Genomic DNA, 17402 nt, shown 5'->3' with positions numbered 1-17402 from the left:
TTGCCAAGTTGGTTTGGCTTGGATTCTGTGGTTTGAAATTGATTCTGTTGGTCTTGCAACAGTGTGCCTTGCTTAAATTTGTTTTCCTTAGATTCTCTAGTGTGACATTGATTATGTTGGGCTTACCACATTGACCCTTGCTTTGCAGGGATTCTTTGGTTTAATGTTGATTCTGTCCCATTTCAGAGGCTTTTGGCCAATGGTTGCTTGCTCTTGTGTGTTTGGCTGTTGGCTTCTTTTGCCCTGGTAAAAGCATGGAACCCCCCCCCCCCCAGGAAACAATGAAGAAGAATAGGACAGCTGGGGCACCTTGTTCAGGGGCTCCATAGAACTGGACCTTGAAATTTGGGGAAGGGTCATTAGTAGACAAGTAGGATGTTCCCTGCAATTTGAGTGACATTTGCTTGAAAAATAGCAAGTCCAGCCCCCTGGAAAGATTTTCAATAGAGAATAACGGACCTGAAAAATACAGGAATTCTGAAAGGAAACCCAAATCCAAATCTGAAAATGGCATTGGGGACCCAAATAACCTGAAATACCAGAATTTATGCCCTTCCCAAAATAAAAAAAAACACCCCAAACTTTTTTTCAGATCCCTACTGTTACTGATAAGAAAAGTTCCTTAGTATTTTAAGCTTTGTCAAGGGAGTTTCAACAGCAAGGTATATCTGACTGATGCTAGAAGGCTCCTTTTGGACTAGTCAAGTTGCTTATGGTAACAGTCCTCCTTTTCACCTTTGCTCATCCACATGCAAAGATTAGGATGGGCGTTGAGCAGAGGTGGAATCCAACCAGTTCTCACCACTTCTCTAGAAGTGGTTACTAATTTTTTCTGAGTGCTGAGAAGGGGTTACTAAAGCAACCTCCCTGCCCAATAGGGACTGGAGGTGCATGTGTGCGGCAGCGCCACTGTTTGAATCCCACCACCATCGGAACCTGTTATTAAAATGTTTGGATCCCACCACTGGCTTTGAGGATCATGAAAGTCTCTTAATCATCTACCTCAAGCTCAGTGTAGTTGGCACCTACTGGCTAGTGACAATTGCCACTGCATAGTAGATGGCAGGTGGGGTCGGGTAGGACTCAATTAAATACTTTGCACAATATAAGTGAACACATAGATTAGGCATACAGGGCTGTGCTTCTTGCCCATCTCCAGCCTTTCCAAGTGTCATTTCCAACCCTCACAACATTCTGTTCAAAGGCATGGAGGAGGTGAAGTCAGGTGAAGTGCACGTGCATGTGGAGGAGGAGGAACATGTGTAGTGGCAAAGCACAGAAGGGTGGGGGGAAATGAACAGGCAAGAAAAGAAAACCCGTCAGTTTCGTCTGATGTCTTTGCTAAAAATCTTGGCTACAAAGAGATCTAATTGCAAATGAACTAATTAAGTAAACCTCTGACGAAGCGTGAAAACAATTTGTTTGACCCTGACGCTAGCAGAGGGCTCTTAGACAGCGGAGTTAATCAGTCAGTGACAGAGCCCACAAGCAGTGTCAGCAGGCTGCCGTGCTGCCATCTGTTTCTCTCTAGTTTCAACCCCCCCCCCCTTCCCATTTTAACATGGACAAGCTTAAACTTTACTGGTCTGTCTTCTCTCCTCCACATACCTTTTTATTTCTCTGGGTCCCAGTCAACCTCTCTTTTTCTAGTATACTCTGTCCAGCAGCTTTATAGCCTTCAACTTCCAATAAATGGCCTATGAGAGCCATTTCTAACACAACGGATGCAAGGGGAACCTAGCTGTATTGTACAGATTGGTAACCAAGGCACAAATGCCATGGCCATTTTTAAAAAGTAACTGTGCCAGATGCCTCAACCTCAGTCTTTGGGGGCAAGGGAAAGGGTGGTGACAAAAATTGTCAGTCACCTGCTCTGTAGAGATCAGATCTATTTTCTGAACTACCAAGATGCCCCCAAACCTACCAAATAACTGTTCTTCAGTTTTGGAAAAATGCCTCAAAGCTCTGCACAGATAGAAACAAAAAGATCTTATGGTTTTTTTTCAGCATAAAACTCTTGTAACAGATTTTTCCTTTTTGGCAGTTTAAAAGTTACAGTATATGAGAAGGCATGAAGTAAGGGAAGTTGGGATAGGGCCAGAAAAAAATGCCACCTACTTGACAAACTGTCCCAAGTCCTCACAGAGGGTTTCACAACCAGGCCATTTACACTCTCCATGTCCGTACAGAGGGTGAGAGCCAGGAGTCTCCTCGTGAGAAGAGCTACAAAAAAAAGGGAGAGGGAAAGGATATAACAAGCATTACAGTCAAGCTATTCAAGGCAGAATACATTGGTAACCATTTGCTTTGTTGATTGTAAGGGCACACTCAGAAAAGTTCATTAAGATCACCCATGTCTTTTACACTCATTGAGCTGACCTCATGCTGGCGCCCAAATCAGATGCATGACTAGTAGGTGCTGTTTGATCCCAAGATACTAGAACCAGAATTCCCAATACAGACCTGCAGAATGATCGTCATACCAATTCACTTTTCTTCAATGCTCCAACTAAAACCCAATTGAATGGCAAATGAAATCACACTACCGTAATCAGAGAATCCTCTACAGCACATTGGTTCTTGACAATACTTTGCAGGGCCTTAATAGGCAAATATCAGAGGATGCCCGACTGGGTATTTGTTTTACATTTGTGGCTTGGGGAGAGTCAAATACTAGCTTTCATGACCTTCATTATCACATCTGAGATCTTTCAGTGCTAACTCAACATACCATTATGGACATGCCATCTACAGAAAGGGATTTTTGGTGTGGTTTTTTTTTAACATAAACCAGTTCAACTTTGCAGTTTTAACAACTAAAACACAGTTTTTATACCAAAATGTGATTTGCTATGATGATGACATAACCATCCATTGTAAATTGTTGTGTAATGCCTAAGAAATTATGATACTGCAAAACATCCCAACTACTCTGTATTTTGTTGTGATTTTAATTATTAAAGCCTCTGGCATCATATCCACTTTGCCCAGAGAACTTTTGCCAATTTATTTGCTTGGCACAATCACCCCCCACTCCCCCACCCCCCAAAAAGGTCAATGGAAGATCCTTAGGCAGACATGCAGTTCAAACTGCCTTTAGAAGAATCAATGCAGTACAGTACTTTGGATCTCTACAGTTTAGATCTATGAGATGTTTTGTGGTGGTTCTGCTAGTCCACAAGATAACCAGACTGTGGTTATTCTGTCATAAGTACTGGGCTGTCAAGATCTTAAGACTTTGGAGAACCTGTTACACACACTGTTGAAACATTAAATCCATAGAACAATATTCAAGGGCTCATTTAAAAAAACACACACACACACCCTGATGGCAGGGGGTGGAAAGGGTCACTGAGAAAATTATGTCCAAGTATGTGGAGCCAGGTAAAAACCCAACTTTTCAACCCAAATGGCAGCCACTCAGGCTTTGCTGCAATCTTTCTCAAAACATCAGAGCAAAGCAGGTTTGGGAAAGATCAGGGAAAACCAAGGAAACCCCAGGAGATGAATAAATGCACCATTATACTGTAGGAAAGAAGGGAACACCCCACTTCCCAAAAGCATCAAACCAGTGGAAAATAACCTACATGGAAATGGCTTTCAGGCACTTTCAAGCACTAATTGCAGGCCCACAAACTTTCAAAGAAACTTTCAAAGCGCAAAGTACTTCCTTCATTACATTATGAGGACTCAGAACTTCAAGAAAATTTACACTCTTTTCATGCAACCTTTACAAGACATGCAAATTTATACTCTGAGCCAAGTAATTATGAATTTTATCAGTACCACTAATCTTACACCACAAAAAGGAAAAGTAAGAAATAAAGGTATGTTTGCACCAGTGTGTTAAGAAAATGGGGAGAAACTGTGCCATTTTATTAAAGCATGTAGAAAGGTGTGTACTTTGTTCCATTTCCCAGTGGCTGCATGCTGTGTGTGTTAAGTGCAGTTAAGTTGCTTCCAATTTATGGCGACCCTAATGACCCACAAAACATCTTTTTGTTAACAGCTTTGCTCTCGTCTTGCAAACTGAGAGTGAAGCTCCACATAACGTATTAATTATACTAAAGCTGCAGTTTACTAGGTCTGAGTTTAAGAAACAAACTCCCCACTCTCAGTTCTTCCAGTTGTAGTTTAAACAACTTCACTTCTCAGAAGCAGGTACAATTACAAACCTGACCCCACACCAGACAGTTGGCACTATGTCAAACTGCAGCATGAACACAGATCTGAACAAGAGACAAAAGCAGACAATAATGCTCTCTCAGTCACCAATGTGTACTTCATCCCATGGACTTTAGAGATTCTTGCAAGATAAACTCTTCAGATTATCCATCTCATAGTTATATTACCCGAATGAAGGCCTTTGAGCTCCTACCTGTCCCTCCTTTGTGTGAGCATGGCGTTCTGTCCATTGGAGAGAGGGTGATGGGAAATTGGAGGAGAGGCCTTGGCGGCCAAAAACGAGGTAGAATTGGAGGTGTTGGTGGTCAGGTCAAGTCCCTCTTGCTTGATGCTATCTTCTACAGGCTGAGTAGCAGTCACCTCTTTCCACAGCTGTTGAAGGTCTGAGGGACAAACAGCTTCATATATGTTGGGGGAGAGAACAGGAGAAACAAGCAGAGAACGGGGTGGGAGGGAGAGAAAAATGTTAGAAAAAACAAATTCTCCAAACGTATCAATGAGTCTATGAAAGTATTTTTAGTTGGGTGGCGAGGCTATTTTACGTTACTTTTTAGCCTACTACATAATACTATTTATTGTGGAATTTCCCAAGACTTCACATCGTCCTTAGATACAAGGCATGCATCAGCTGACTTCAGTCTTTCAGAACAGCTCCATGGTCCAGTGGTGTGTTCTAAATTTACAATGCAAAAGTGCCCAATGAGGATTTCTTAGGCATTACTAATTTGTTAAGCTATCCTTCAGGGGCTATGGTATTTCTTATACACCCTACATCTGAATTGCCATTCCTTCACCTACAGGACGGGCATGGGCTGAATTGGTTATAATGGTAAAATGAATCCAGAAGCCAGACTGAAGTTACAGCTGAATATCAGAGCTATTTCTTACTTTTCATCTAAAAACAAAATGCCTGCATATCTATGCTACTGTATAGTAGTACTCAAATACTCTTGCTCTGAAAACCAAAGTTTGTGTTAGGAGTGGAGGGAGAAACCAGTCACCCTAACCCTATTTCTCTCTCTCTCTCTCTCTCTCTCTCTCTTACACACACACACACACACACACACACACACACACACACACACACACACACACACACACACACAGAGAGAGAGAGAGAGAGAGAATGGTTATATTGATCCATTCAAGAAAGTATGTTTCAAATGTTTTAGGATTCCCCCATTGAACCTGAACTAAACAAAGTATATTAGCCTAGGATCTGCTCCTTTCCTCATAGACAGACTCTTTAGCAGATAGGGGGGGAAATATCTGCTTACAGCAAAACTACTCTGTATGTTCACCCCTACCTCCACATCAAGAAGCATCACCACATGGAAGATTCTGCAGAAAGTTAATTACTGTGTTGCAATTTAAATTTAAAATATTAAGCACTAGAACTATTGTATTAACATCAACAACACAGCTCCGAAACATTCCTTGAATGGGAGCTAGCTTAGGTACATTAAATCCTGATCCAATATTGGTTTGCTGATATCTGTTCAAAGCAAAAGCATGCCAAATGTTAGGCCCAAAGCGCATTGCAAACATCCAGCCTTTAAAATTAACAGCCAGCCAACCAGCTATGTTAATTGCTGGTCTGGGTAAATGGGATATGTCCGACAACACTTTAAAGAGCAAGAAAGCTTACACATATTACCTTGTGGAAGGGTCTGCAGAGGAACGGTGCCTTGTCCTGGCTGTAAACTGACCAGCCCTTGTCGTTGGAGGTTTAACAGGTGCTGTTGCTGCAGCTGCTGCATCTGCAGTAGCTGTTGTTGGAATGCCAGCTGCTTATTCCCTAATGGCTGCTGGAAGACAAAAGGAAAAAATCAAAACACATTATTTTCAGCCCTGTAGCACAGGCCTTCCGGGATTCTCTAGGGTCTCGCATAAGCAGCCCAATCCCAGTTTTAGCCTTGCTTGCAGCCAGCACGGCTCACAGTCCTGATCTCTTGTCCTCAGTGGCCACACAGCATATAACGAAGAGCCTTTGATCTATCAGAGAAATAGAATGAAAGGGGTGGGGGAGAAGGGAGCGAGCCTGCTTGGCAGAGCACTGAAAATGCTGAGTGTCTTTGTCAGACAAGGATATCCACAAAGTCTGTGCTTTTGAACTGAGCAGAGATACAGAATGCCAGTCTCTCAGCTTTACCTACATGGACCAGGACATCAGAAAATAAGCTTTTCTGGATCAGAACAGGAGACAGTCTAGAACAGTATTCCTGCTCACAACAACCTAAAACATGGACCCAATGGTATCCATGAGCAACCATCCCACTGATTCCAACAAAACATGGTCCATTGATTTCAATGGGAAAAAATATACATTTTAAGTCAATGGCCCACAGCACAGTACATGAGAAATCTGTCACGAAGCCAGAAATAGAATGCAATAGCTACATGGAATCCGCATGCCCCAAGGGCACTATGCCACTGATCACTGCAAGGCTACAGTGAATTTGTGCTGGTATGTGAACTTCCATATGATTTCACGCAGACTGTGAATGTACAGTGTTTGGCACCACACATTCCCTCTCTCCCAAACAGCTTCAAAACCGACAGGGTGTTTTTAAAGAGCTGAGTAAGTACCTGAAGAGGAAAGCACAAGGATTACAAGAGAGAATTAGTCAGAAGAGACTTCTGAATGAATAAATGAGACTAAGGAAAAAACAGTGCTGATGATTTGCGCACTTGCTTTTTAAAGAGCTGTTCTAGTGCTTTAAAAAGTAGAAACAAAATACTTGTGTATTATTTTATTTATTTAATATATTTGAAATTGAGCTAATAGGAGGCAGGAGTACATAAATATTTTATTTATCTGACTGTGGCATTATGCCTCTTGAAATAGTTTTCTGGGACTAGAAACCACCTCCACCACCTCAAAGGATTTTCCATCACAATTTTCCCAGCTGTCTCATTGGCACTGGGGTTTTTCAGAGGGAACAGAAAGTTCAGGGATGAAACCTGTGCCTGGTAATACAACCTATCCAAGACACTGGCTGCTAAATGTAGTTTGAGGTAACCAGATAGGGACAAGATGGTTGACTTTCTAAAGAAACAAGAATAAAGCTTATTTTAAAGAAAAGCGCAAACTGAGGTAAACCTTACCCAAAATCTTAACTCTTGCTTTTCCACTACTCAGGTGTGATTGGTTGCTTCTGGGTACCACTCTAATTGGTGCCAGTGTTACTGGTGCTGCATGCATTGGTCCTGTGTTGTTTTCACTGTTCTACTGTCACCTTTGTCTGCCTGTCACAGTTATACTTCACCATACAGTTACACTTCACCCCACTGTTGCCAATGCTTGAACTTCAATACCACCCAAGCTCTTGTTAAACACAGAATATGGATTTCATGTCTAACACTGGTTCTAATGTTTTATGCCCTGTCAAATGGTTAATTGAATACATATATGTTTGTTCCTAAGCAGGACATAGAAAACAGTTAATTTTGCAAACTGTAACTGTTTTTGAACTATTTTCTGTACTCAGCAACTTTAACGATGCTAATTTCCTAAACTATGTTTGAAGATAGAGAATGTCAGCAAGTGCATGTGGGGGGCAAGGAGAGAGCAAATGTGTGTGTGTAACATTTAAGCCAAAGATCTAGGCTCTCCACCCCACTCAGTCCTTAAACAGACTGTCTAGTACAGTTGCCAGGCTTCCGTAGCCATTGGCAGGAGACTGAGGTGTAGGGTGGCTAGATCCAGGTTGGGAAACTCATAGAGATTTGGGGATGAAGCCTGGGAAGGACAGGGAATTCAGTGGGGAACAATACCATTGTGTCCACCCTCCAGAGCATCCATGGTTGGCACAGGAACTGATCTCTGCCGAGGAGAGGAGCTGCTATTCCACAGGATCCCCAAGGCTGGAACCCCTACTTTTCAGTGCCATGCTGATACATCTTGTACATGCTTGAACGCCTCTGTGTAGTCAGCCTCTTCATTCACCCCTACCCAACTGCTGTTGCAAGATGAGACAACCCTAAAATAGCCAAAGACAGGCCGAGCCAATGAGAATAGCAAAAAGGCTACAAAGATGTCAACAAGGACTGAGTGAGTACTGAGTGCACCCACATTTTAGAGAGTAAGAAGGAAGGGCAAGAGAAGGGAAGAACAAGCAAAAAGTGGCCAGAGGCACCAAGACACCTCCTACAAAGGAGGGGACCAGAGATGGGCAGGGCAGAATTCTACCTTGTACCATCAGTGGAGCTCTCCTGCTAAAGCAGCCGCTGTATATCATCAACTGAACCTCAGGATGAGTGTGAATGAGATAGGCTTAGGTTCACTGGTGGGATTCAAATAATTTAACAACTGGCTGTTTACGAGCACCATTTTAACAACTGGTTTTGCCGAAGTGGTGCAAACCTGCTGAATCCCACCACGGATTAGGTTGCATAAATGCTTTCAATAAGCCTTCATTTCAGTTAATGGATTCTAGTCTGGGACCCTTCATCTGTTCACTGCTATATCAGGAAGCCACAGGCCTAGTGCCCTTCAGAAGGGTTTGATCAGCCCTAGGATAAGAAGCCAAGGAGGCGCAGGTACAATTTTGTACCTACTACTCCTTCTGCTAAGTTCCCCCTTTCTGAAGTCAGGATCTCCATCGTTCCAGCTATTACAAAAACATAGCTTAATTAATTAGGAGGCCTTACTATATGAAAAGCAAGACAGATACAATTCCTGATTTTATTTAAGTTTTGCCAGCAATGCTGAAATTCTTTAACAACAAAAAGTTAATTTGCACACCTTCCCCACCATAACATTTTTGATCCTATCTTTTCCTTACACTGTCACTGTGAGACTGTCAGTGCAAGCCTAAGCAGAAGTGCATCTTTCTCAATCCACTGAGTAGGTAGCGTGCACATACTTAGGTAAGCTGAAGAGGCAGAGAGAAATTTGTAGGGGGCTTTGTAGGGGGCTTCAGAGCAGGGAAAACTAGCAGAAATAACATGGGACAGATTCAGAGCCCAAACTTTAATTTTGTCTTTGGCCTAATCTTTTGCCTGGTGACGCTGTGAAGAATAGACTACATTACTGAAAAGTGTGATGGTATCATTTTGGATTTGGATAGAAATCTTGACTAATGAAGCATCAGGGACTCTGGATCAGCCAAAGGGCATTACAACTGGGAAGAGGCATCCTCTACAGACAAGAGTGCAAACAGAACTGTAACAGAAGGTTAGTCATTCATGTGAAAGCATTTTTATGGATGTGAGAGCTGCACTTTGAATGGCCTGCAGGGAAGGGTGGGTACCCCAGAATTCTTCCTTGTTATAGACTACTAGCAGTGCTGCACAACCTAGTGCCTGCTTTGCCCCCTCCTGCTGTAGGCTTTCTTGTAAGCACAGGTTTCTGCCTGTTACATCAGGGTGGTTAAACACTACCCCATTCACTCAGCTTCCAGGCTGTAAAACAGAAGGAAATTGGGAATGGATTAAGTCATTAGAATCCCGGGGGCATGTGGCTTTCATCTCATAACTCAACAATTCAGTATCTTTTCTCATCTACTTGGGTTGTGAGTGCTAGCATCCCAAAGTAATAGCAGGCAACAGCTGCAGTAGCAGCTTCTGCGATTCTGAAGCACAGAAGGCAAAGAGATGGAAACACTGGGTAACCTCAACAAGTGAAACCAGTTTCACCAGCACAGTAGCTTGCCTCTCTAAAGCTTCACTGAAAAGGGACATCACAGTATTGAATGCCCATCTGAGACATTCAGACATCAGGGGAAACTGAAAGGACTCTGATATCTAAAAGTCATACAAGTAAGTGGTGGAGACGGAGGGCCCTTTTTAATCAGCTCTCCTTAGAGAATGGATCAATTCAATACATGTCACACACAACACTGTAGTGATAACATACCAGCACAGAAACTCCTGTAACAACTTGGAAACTTAAGTACTCTCATTGCACAAATAATTATCCACCAGTGGAAAAAAGGTACATTGAACAGGTCTGAATATATTATAGCTAGTTAGATAAGCAATTTTACTTGCAACAAGTGAAGGAAGCTTTTGGCTGCTCAAACATCTGCAGTTGACAAACCACTACCCAAATATTCCAAAGCAAGTGGGAAGTTACAACCTCACTAGGTTTCAATGATTTCGGAAAATCATCCACCAAACCAAAATTAAGGGTCATTGCTAACTTGCAGTAAACCCAGTGGGGGAAAAACAGCCTGTTTAGCAATCTCTGCAAACAAAAGTACTGAATGCAAGGTAAAGCAATGCAAGATAGCATATGCTTCATATATCAACGTTATTAGTTTAGGAGAGGGATTCAGTTAAAAGTCTAGTTACCTTTAAAGATTTGTGAACTTTGTTGGTTTACTAGAGCTAGCACTGAGTGTTGTGTGTGTAAAACTGCACAGTCCATCAGATGTGCTTCAATCTTTCTTCCAACCTACCTTGAATAAACCACATTCCTGAATCATCTTTCTCTGATCACCAGGAGCTAAAACAATAAAGCTTCCTTCTGATGTTTCTCAACCTCCCCTGCCATGCTGCTGCCAGAGTCTGTGGGTTTCTCTGGACACTTTCACTTTGGAGGTCATCCACTGTGTACTTTTGATAGAACCAATGAAGTATGAAGCTTATCTGCCCACAGATAAAAATCTTAAACACAAAGAAAGTAATTACTAAGCCTTACTCTGCCAGTCACTAGCGCCCACTGGGCTTCTCCAATCTTATCCATTCTCAGAGGCACATACAGAAGGTTTCCTGTTCAGGTGCAATTCCCAAATCCCTCCCTCTTCCTGTCCTTACCATTTACTCCCTCGATCCCTGGTCTTCTCCCTAGCGATGGGTTTTGAGTTCCTTAATGCATTTTGTCTGCACTCTGTTTACATTAGACGCAGCTGAGCGGGTGCAGCTACTGGGGTAACAGGGACCGTCACTTTGATTTATGAGCACATCAAGAAGAGTTTCAGCGTGACACTCTGGACTGACAGGAGCACTTCATTAATCTGACTGCCTAGGTTACTTGCTGGCCGGTCCTTGTATGCTGCCCCCCTCCCAGACTAACTGTGCAATATCAGCTGGTGCACTGGGGCAACTGCCAGCAACAAGACTCTATATGAAAGCTCTCCTTCCTTCACTCTGGAAGCACAGATGAATTAGGTGTATAGTAATAACATTCCAGAGTTGAAAAAGATACTATATAGAAGTAAGATATAATTAGCAGATGTAGAAATTCTAGGTCTGACTCTTTGCTTGACCAACTCTTTTGTGATTTTAGGCAAAGAATGTACTCATTAAAATAAAGTCCTTAAGTTCTCATTTGTGAAACAGGTGCCTTAAATATATCTGTTTTCTAATAGCATTAATTCCTGCACTGGCTCAGGGGTGGGCTATCAACTCAAAATCAACAAACAAGCAAGCAGATACTTGTCCACATACCTGCATTTTCTCAAAGAATGACAGAGATTCCACATAGCAAAGCAATTTTCAAACAAAGTAATCCAACACATTAATTCTCCAAAGCTATCCCAGAACTCACTGGTTCAGAATGGAAATTCCTCAATTGTTGTCTGACACTGAACCACAAGTAATCAGACATTGGCAAGCCAGATGTGGCCCCTTGCTGCTCAGTTAATCTAAAATTAACCAATAACAGAGATAATTTGTGAATCAGCAAATTGCTGTGCTCTAAAGCATAGCTGATGCAACTTGAACATTATATGGTAGATGCTACCCCCTCATATATAAAAACTACACAACCACCAGGCCAAAGCCATTCTGAGAAATTATTTAACAGTTATCGCAATAGAATTTGACTACACGGTCAAATTTGACTACACAGCCAAGCGCCCCCTTCCCCACTAGCCAGTTATTTTGATCCTGGTGAAAAATATAAAAAATGGTTTTTTGGGAAAATGCCAAATAGCAGCAGTTAAAGGGGTCTACAATTGCACTACCGTTTTTCTGTTTTTGGACTGGTGTCCAGAGCAACAGGAGGGAGGGGGGATGAGGCATTTCTCATAGGCAGATGTAGGGTAGTGGTTTTGTAGCACTGGCTTTAAAATTTGGTGTCTAATAACCTTGTTCCTCCCCATTAGTAAGTTTCCCAGAGAAGGGGGGGAGGGGAGGCAGTGGCAAATAAGATTGCACATTGGTGGGAGGCGGAGGGGGGGAGTATTGTTCTTTGCCCAGTCACAGGAGTAGTTTCATGGCTGGTTTTCTTTCAAATTCTTCTGACCGTGGGTGAAGAGCATTAACACAGGTTCTGGCTGGAGCTACACTCCATTGCAGTGAGAGATTTCTAGAGTGTGCACTCTAAGCTTAGCTTCAGCTGTTCTGAGCCATGGGAGATTTGCTGCCTGTGGGTCTGCTGCAATTAGAGTTGCACTGGAGCCTGTCTCTCTGCCTGGGGAAGATCATCAATCATTAACTGGTTCATTTGAATGAACTGGTTCATTTTAAAACTATTTGAAGTTTTCTTAGTACTTTATTTTTAGTTTATTCTTTGGATGTGGTGGTGGGTTGTGGGAGGATCCCAAAAGGTCTAGTAAGGCCAGTTGTTTCCTTCTGTTTGGGTCTTTGTTTTTGTTGTTGTGTTGCTTGTGTTGTGGTTCAATTGGTTTGTTTGGCTGTTGGAGCTTGTGGGGGGGCTCTCTTTTTTAAAGCTATTTTACTTTTACCACTATTTTACCTTTACCATTCTAATAATTTTCTTTTGGGGTTGGGAGGTGTTGCTTAGTTTGCTTTCTACAGTTATTTCTTACTTTTTTCCTTGAATGAATGGTCAAATCATTAAAAAAATAGCAAGCAAATCAGATGTAAAACAAGAAATTGCAGAAATGTGTCCTACTGATCTCAAAAATAATAAAAACAAAGGAATGCAATAACAAATTCAAATTATGGATTTTTTAAACAAAAAAATAAACAGAAGCTAAAAGCACATCCATTTATTCCTATACATTTATATCTATACCCAGAGAGCAACCTCACATGAGGGCCAGCTCACCTCTTTGGCTTGCTGCTTTCCAGCTTGCTGCTGAGTCAGTAGCTGCAGATGAAGTTGCTCCTGTTGCTTCTTGTAGTATTCCTGCAGCTAGGAAGAAGTGGAAGGAAGGAACAGAGACAGTACATGAGACATCTAAATTCTCAGAAATCCCAGAACCTGCATGGCGCTTGTACATTTAGCACCACTCCACCATACACAGCAGTTTCAAAGCACTGATGTAGGCTGCAAATTGTTCTGAAGAAAAGATCATCTCTCTCCCATTTTGTCCTGTGCCAAAGATCCATTCTGAATTGGGGGCCTCACTTCTATTTACTCTTGAATTATCCATGTACCTCTTGAGATAGCATTTAGTTATAATCAGCGGGGCTGAGGGGCGCTCGATTGTGGTCTCTGCTGGGCCTGACTGGGGGGTGCCCTGCAGCGGCCCTGCTAGGCCACTCCTGCAGCCTCCACTGGCTGAAGGAATGGCCTGGCAGAGCCCGAGCCAGCCAAGGGGGGAAGGGCATAAGAGGCAATATTCCACCCCCACATGATCGAACGAGGGCCTGCCTGGGGCGTTTGTCCCCACCCCTCCCTGTGGTAGTTACGCCACTGTGTTCCACTGAATAAAATGAAATTTACTTCTGAGTAGTCCTGCTTAGGCTTGCTCCCAAGGTACTAAAAATGTGCAAAGTATACACTAACACTATGTAACAGGCTCATGAAGCCACTGAAAAGGAGAGGAAGAGAGAAACAGACACGAGAGAGTCTGTGGAAGAAGATTCTTTACTTTCTTCATCATTTGAAGGAAGTCATTAACATGTCCATTATAGTGACAGGGGAACAGGGCTGATAGTGACTTGTACAAGAAGGACTCCTCAAGGACGTAGGTAAGGGGGGGTTCTTGGGTTCAAACCCACCCATTACATGCCCGAAGCTCCACCCCCGTTTGTTTTTTTTTGTACTTTTTAAGTGTGCAGTTTTTAGGCTAGCACAGAACTACAATTCCCATCAGCCCCTGCCAGCATGGCCAATTGGCCATGCTGGCAGGAGCTGATGGAAATTGAAGTTCATGAACATCTGAAGAGCCACAGGTTGCAGACCCCTGGGCTAGCAGCACCTACATTTCAGGGATTTGTTGGAAGACTCTCCTGATGATACCATCCAGGTTTGGTGAGGTTTGGTTCAGGAGGTCCAAAGTTATGGACTCCCAAAAGGGGTGCCCCCATCCCCCATCGTTTCCAATGGGAGCTAATAGAAGATGGGGGCTACACCTTTGAGGGTCCATAACTTTGGACCCCCTGAACCAAACTTTCACCAAACCTGGGTGGTATCATCAGGAGAGTCTCCTAAACATCCCATGAAATTTTGGTGCTGCTAGCCTAACAATTGCACCCCTGACAGCAGGCACCCCCCAAATTTCCCCAGATTCTCCTTTTAAATCCACCCTGGTCGGCATGGATTTAAAGGGAGAATCTGAGGTCCCCAGTTTAAACATTGAAAGTGATGCTGTTTCAGGGTGGGGGAGAATCCACCCCCAAACAGCATCACTTTCAATGTTGTTTTAACTGGGGACCCCAGATTCTCCCTTTAAGGTGGATTTTAAAGGAGAATCTGGGCTCCCTAGTTTATACATCATTGAAAGTGATGCTGTTTTGGGGTGGATTCCAGCATCACAGGGGCTGCCCATGGGGGTGGGGGCACAAAACTCAGATTTTGCACCGGGCTCTATTTTTCCTAGCTATGCCTCTGCCCGAAGGGGAGGGCAGAAGGGACTGCCAGCTGCCAGCTAGGAGCCCAGCCAGCGGGGGGCGGGACGGGCAGGGCAGGGGAGTCTGCCGTCCTTGGCCTCGGAGAGCTGCTTTTATAAGCACTTAGGCCAGGGGTGGGGCTTGGGGAGGCATGGCCCCGCCCCCAAACCCCCCCATAAAAAATCTATACCTACATCACTGGGACTCCCCCGGTACATACATGTCACACTAATCATAGTATCACTTTAGCACTCAGAAGCTATAACCACTACACCCTCCTCAACTTCTTTAGTAGTTCACCCTAATCTGGGGATGAGAACTTTCAAATCATTGGAATGCCTGAAATCTTCGCAGAAGCAAACTATTGGACTCTGAACTACATTCTGCTTTCTTTATCTCCTTGCACCTGGAGAATCCACAGTTAGATGTTCTTTAAACATCCATATTAAATCATCATTTGCAGAACAGTAACATTGGAAGAGTTTTTGAGTCACTTATCTGCTTAACCTGAGACAAAGAAAACCTTTGCTTTATAGGAGAAGCAGTTTTATAGAAGAAGCAAGAAAGAAACTTAGAAAGAAACTGCTTATTCCTTGGTCAGAAGATTCTTGCAGGAAAAACAACAGCCAAATATAATGTTTTTCTAGAGGGTGTGGCAAATATATGTAAACAAATCAAGACAATCAAAAAGAACATTCCCAGAACTGAGCAATATGACTCACTACCATCTTGAATTACATGAGACCCTATAACCTCCTGCCTATCACTAGAGCTAACTGGAATAAGGGAAATGGGAAAAGAAATGAGGAATGTGTCCTTTTTTTTAGTTGGGTTGTTGCCAGAGACTAGCTGGTATAGTGCAGAATATGCACAGTTTAGTCTTTTCCTAGGTTCAAAACAGAGATTTTGGAAGGCCCATTCCAGTATGTCTGCAAAATGTCTGTTAGTTGATTGTGCAGTGTATTAACGTTTAGTGGTGCAGCTAAATTTGCTTTTGGCATGTAATGACTCTAGAAGCTCCTTAAGAGCACAATGGGGGAAGACAACACAGAGTGTGGCCATGCTTAGGATGGGGGTAAAGAGTTAAGCAAAAGCTTGTCAGGTAAACGATACTCTTCTTGCAGCTGTCTGCAATGAAGCCTTGACAGATGCCAGAGAGAAGTTGCAGGAGGAAAGTGACTGGTAGGTGAACAGAGTTTTGCAAGGGAGAAGCAGCATCTATGTAATATGTTATTTACTCCTTAGAGGGGTATGTGAAAGCATCCTTATTCCACTCCACACATTCAGTGACACTGATTGTTGCCCATGTCACAATTCAGCTGTTCCCTAAGATGCCACTACACTTTGTATCTTTTAGCTTCTAGAAGAGTGTGCATTATCTTGCACTCTACCTCGGAAGTTTTTCCACAAGGCAATGACTGTACATGTACTGCTGCTGTGAATGCATTATGGGCATTAGCTGCCATAACATAGCTTTTACACAGCAGTTCTTCTGGAAGTTTGCTTAACTTACTATGCCCCCAAACACCACCAAAGGACTTTTTCAGAGTTTTTAGAAAAATGTTATTGCTCTATCACTATTGCATACTGATTTTTTAAAGAGCCCCCCAAAAGCCTTGGGTAGGGAGAGGCTCTTGTCCACACCATGTACAATAATGTCTGTACAGTAACTTTTCCCAACAGGTTACATTAAATCAGGTTTGGGAGAGATCAGAACCAAGCAGTGAGAACTCAAGAAAGGAATGACATTGCTGCAGTTTGAACACCAAACCGGAGCAAAATATCCATGATGAAGCAACTTTGAAAATGACTGCACAACCTTTAACTGGTTCACCACAACTGATTTCTATGGAACCTGAAGAAAATACTTTTGCTCAACATCTCACCCCCCAAAAAACAGTCATGTGATTGTTTACAGCCCAGGACACTCAAAACTCTAAATTCCTGGATAAAGGAAACTGTTCACTATCTACCAAGTAAGATTACAGTAGATTTGCAAGGGAATGTCATTTCCAATTCCTTATGCTTCCAAATCCAATGATCTACAGATTGATTTTTCCACAGGAGGGGGCCAGCACCACAGAAGAGGTCAGCACAGACTTCTACAAAGTTAGGAAAAAAGCTGGCTCCTAAGGAATGTCCCTGGGCATTCTGGGAAAGTCCTTATCAGCTTGTAGTTGACAGTGCTGACAGCAGAAACCTCTCTCTTTATGTCTGCTGAACAGGTTTGGAAAAACTCCTTGTTTACCCAAAAGCCAATCAAAGCCAGGTCTCTGTATGGTATTCTGAGTACATTGGGTCAAGAGGTGAGAGGTGTGATGTTTGGTTTTCTTCTTGTGGAGAATGCCAGCTATTCCAGCCTAGGCTGTTTAAGTTGCAGTCAAACGTGTTTCTCTAACAGGCTCCAGAAAGACTCTGAGAAGGAAGGACCCCACCCAAGTTAGTGTTTACCTTTTGTTCTTTCCCTGAGGCCAACCTTGACTCCTTATCAGTATGTTGGAAGTAAACAGGTACTGAAGGGTGTG

At 42.9% G+C, this 17402-nt stretch overlaps 1 protein-coding gene across 1 annotated transcript in view; it reads right to left on the bottom strand.

The window, feature by feature from the left end:
• Positions 1-17402, bottom strand: part of FOXP4 (forkhead box P4) — a 162388-nt gene that overhangs the window by 40146 nt on the left and 104840 nt on the right. The window contains exons 5-8 of the mRNA XM_048497872.1: positions 13148-13234; positions 5843-5990; positions 4379-4583; positions 2119-2223 (exon numbers count right to left, since the gene is read on the bottom strand). Coding sequence (XP_048353829.1) covers positions 2119-2223; positions 4379-4583; positions 5843-5990; positions 13148-13234 — 545 coding nt within the window. The remainder of the gene's footprint in view (positions 1-2118; positions 2224-4378; positions 4584-5842; positions 5991-13147; positions 13235-17402) is intronic.

This window comes from Sphaerodactylus townsendi, linkage group LG05 (assembly GCF_021028975.2).
Source record: "Sphaerodactylus townsendi isolate TG3544 linkage group LG05, MPM_Stown_v2.3, whole genome shotgun sequence".
Classification (NCBI taxonomy): Eukaryota; Metazoa; Chordata; class Lepidosauria; order Squamata; family Sphaerodactylidae; genus Sphaerodactylus; species Sphaerodactylus townsendi.
This window is presented reverse-complemented; position numbering and strand designations above follow the sequence as displayed.